The sequence below is a fragment of the Cyprinodon variegatus genome, unplaced genomic scaffold, assembly GCF_000732505.1.
Source record: "Cyprinodon variegatus isolate N-32 unplaced genomic scaffold, C_variegatus-1.0 Scaffold1768, whole genome shotgun sequence".
NCBI lineage: Eukaryota > Metazoa > Chordata > Actinopteri > Cyprinodontiformes > Cyprinodontidae > Cyprinodon > Cyprinodon variegatus.
Window position 1 is genome coordinate 77956 of NW_015152221.1, and position 3662 is coordinate 81617.

General features: G+C 47.9%; 1 protein-coding gene across 1 annotated transcript in view; it reads left to right on the forward strand.

Moving 5' to 3' along the window:
- rabl6 (RAB, member RAS oncogene family-like 6) overlaps positions 1 to 3656 on the forward strand; it is a 20474-nt gene extending 16818 nt beyond the window's left edge. Inside the window, exons 10-13 of the mRNA XM_015404500.1 lie at positions 864 to 1092; positions 1177 to 1357; positions 1614 to 1669; positions 3125 to 3656. Of these exons, the coding sequence (XP_015259986.1) occupies positions 864 to 1092; positions 1177 to 1357; positions 1614 to 1669; positions 3125 to 3310 (652 nt within the window). The 3' untranslated portion in view covers positions 3311 to 3656. The remainder of the gene's footprint in view (positions 1 to 863; positions 1093 to 1176; positions 1358 to 1613; positions 1670 to 3124) is intronic.
- The last annotated feature ends 6 nt before the right edge of the window (positions 3657 to 3662 follow it).

Sequence of the window (3662 nt, forward strand, 5' to 3'; positions counted from 1 at the left end):
GGTAGAGGAAGAGCTGACCGGTAGAGGAAGAGCTGACCGGTAGAGGAAGAGCTGACCGGTAGAGGAAGAGCTGACTGGTAGAGGAAGAGCTGACTAGTAGAGGAAGAATTGACTAGTAGAAGAAGAGTTGACTAGTAGAGGAAGAACTTCCTAGTAGAGGAATAGCTGACTAGTAGAGGAAGAATTGACTAGTAGAAGAAGAGTTGACTAGTAGATGAAGAACTTTCTAGTAGAGGAAGAGCTGACCGGTAGAGGAAGAGCTGACCAGTAGAGGAAGAGCTGACCAGTCGAGGAAGAACTTCCTAGTAGAGGAAGAGCTGACCAGTAGAAGAGTTGACCAGTGGAGGAAGAGCTGACTAGTAGAAGAGTTGACCAGTGGAGGAAGAGCTGACCAGTAGAGGAAGAGCTGACCACTAGAGGAAGAACTTCCTAGTAGATGAAGAACTTCCTAGTAGATGAAGAACTTCCTAGTAGAGCAAGAGCTGACCAGTAGAGGAAGAACTTCCTAGTAGAGGAAGAGCTGACCAGTAGAGGAAGAACTTCCTAGTCGAGGAAGAGCTGACCAGTAGAGGAAGAGCTGACCATTAGAGAAAAAAAAGAACTTCCTAGTAGAGGAAGAGCTGACCAGTAGAGGAAGAACTTGCTAGTAGGGGAAGAACTTGCTAGTAGAGGAAGAGCTGACCATTAGAGGAAGAACTTCCTAGTAGAGGAAGAGCTGACCAGTAGAGGAAGAACTTGCTAGTAGGGGAAGAACTTGCTAGTAGAGGAAGAGCTGACCAGTAGAACATCTAAGCTCCTCAGGAACATTTCTGAACTTTTCCATCTCTGACTGGAGGAAACTGCTAGCTGTCTTCCTCCTCCAGGCCGGTCATCCAGAAAGCTCCAGAGGTCAGGGTTGCTCCGGTCTCCCTGACGTTGGCTCCAGCAGTAGAGCCAGCTGCTCCGCCAGCAGGCAGGAGGAGGGGGGGGCCAGCCAGAGCAGAGGACTCGGACTCGGAGCCTGAGGCCCCCGTAGCCCAGCAGATGCTCTCCTTTGTCATGGACGACCCTGACTTTGAGTCAGAAGCCTCAGACACCCCAAAGACTGCAAAGGTGAGCTGCAGCTGATTGGCTGAGGGAGAGGGGGGAGGGGCTGCTTCTCTCTGACATCAGCGGCTTTCCCGTTCTTGCTTTTAGGACATCTTTCCAGTCAGAGATGAGCTTCTGTCAGACCTCTCTGATGAAGACACGCGTTTCTCCAAGGCGCCACTGAAACCCACTGGGATTTCCTTCAAATCCAAGGATGATACGGACCTGTTTGGCCTGGGAATCCACGAAGAGCCTCGAACAGCAAAGGACAGCAGCGAAGAGCAGGAAGGTCAGTCATGTTGGAACCAGTAAAACCAGTTAACTCTCTGGTCCCGTCCAGGATTGTCTCGTCCCTGACCTGGAGCCCAGGTCCTCTGACTAGATGAGGAATTATATGAGGACCAGAGAAAGATGGAGGAACTGTTGCCTCCCAATGACTGTGGACACGTTTATTTCCTGTTTCTGAGTCTCATGTTGCAGCATTTTATAGAAAATGTGTGTTTTGACCTCAGATGAGTTAACTTTGATCTTCATCTTTATTCTAGAAAAGGACAGCATGCTGTCCAAAGAGAAGAAAAAGAAGAAGAAGAAAAGCAAGGAGGTAATGCTGTCCTCATCGGCCGCTGTGAACGTGACCTCCGTCACACTGACTCAGATATTTCAATCAGGGGTCGGCGTTTAACCTGGTTGAACCTTTGGGCCTAAAGCATCTGCAACCTTCAAATCTGTCTCTGTGCGCGACCACGCCCCCCCCACCCCCCCTCCACCCCCGAGCAGATGCTCTGCAACCGTCGTCACGCACCTCAAGCGGAAGCTGTGATTGGTCCTTGGTATGCATTTCCGGCTGTCTGTGCGGTCGTCCTTCTCGATTCGGTGCCGGATCAAAACCCCCTAGCCTCATCCCTGGTCTGATTCAAGGGGCGTAAACGCCACCTACACGTCCCCCTTTGTCTTTATGCAAACTCCATTAACAGAACCTGTTCCTCTTCGATGTCTAGCAACTCTAGATCCGTCTCCGTGACCGTGATATCTTCCAGATGCGTTCTTGTTGTTTTGGAAAATTAACACTCCTGTTGCCGCCGAAGAAGTTCTCATGACCATCCGCCAAAGTTCTCGCAAGTTCTCGAATAGACTCCCCCTTGCACCTTGGCAGGAAACTTGTGCGTCCCTAGAAATTCCAGACCGACGTTGCTAAAGCATACCAGCAAAACCAGTTTGCGCCCAGACCCAAGCAACATTTGATGTGTGCGGTTGCAACAGTATAAGCCGCCGTTTAATATTCCGTAATAACTTCAAATGGCCGTTGGTCAAACTCAATATTTCTTCTTCAGTCATTTATTAGCCTTTCATATTTGGTCATACCCGTGGGAGTCCCCTCTATGCAATGCATGCTGGGTAGGTGAGGCCGTTCAACAGACTGATCTCAGTTATCTCTAGTTTAATTGCTTCTCTTTAGGACCATCATAGATGTTCTGACTTAGAGCTGAATGGTCTGAGGAACTGGAGTTGGAGGAGCCAGAAACTTTACCTGTTTGTTGCTTTTATTTAAATAAAAAACTGAAGAGACGGAGAATAAATTCCTCCATTTAACGGATCCTACAGGCGTCCATCTGTAACGCTGCTGCTGGTTTACTGCAGAATTACAGAGCTGCATGGTTCATATGATGGAGCGGCAGCATTAGACGGATTTATTTTGTACACAAGTGTAAACAGAAAAACATTTTGTTTAGAACAGCTCTCCAGGCAATTTCATTTTTTAAAGTGCAGCCTTGATCAGGTCAGCAGCAGTTGTTGTTGAGCTGCTGCTAGTGCCTCCACCTCCTGAAGCGCTCGCTTCTCCTGACTCAGGGGAGGAAGAGGACGATGATGACGATGCTGAGAGCATGCGTCCTTAGTTTAATAAACCAGGCTAGACGCCGTCGTCAGGACATGAATATATCAACCGATATGTTGACCATACATGGCTTTATTAATCATTTTGGAAAATCTGAATGATCAGAGTTAACTTGCTTCTTTATCCGCTCAGGAGTTAATGAACGTTTTATCTTCCACACAGGAAGACGACAAGAGCAAGAAGAAACACAAACACAAGAAGAAGGAAAAAGATGAAGCTGCAGCAGGAGATGACAAGAAGAAGAAAAAATCCCGATCCAAGAAAACAAAAGTTGATGAATTGGAGGACTTCCTGGGTGGGGGGGGTGCTTCAGTCAAAAGAGACGGTGGGGATTATGAGGAGCTATAAAGTCTCACTGCTTTGCAGAACAGAGACACCAGCCATATTCCTCACTGCATCCACCCGCTTCCTTCCTCATTCTCACTCCAACCAACCAGGGGGCGGTGCTTAGGGCTGACCTTTGACCCCATTCGTTCCTCTGGGTTCAGCTTTTCTTTGGTTTGCTGTAAATAGTGATGTGAGCATGCTCGAAACGACTGAATCTGTTTTAGGAAAATTAACTTCATACGGTGACTCATTAACTGGATGATGTCATACGGTGACTCATTAACTCTGGATGATGTCATACGGTGACTCATTTACTGGATGATGTCATACGGTGACTCGTTTACTGGATGATGTCATACGGTGACTCGTTTAC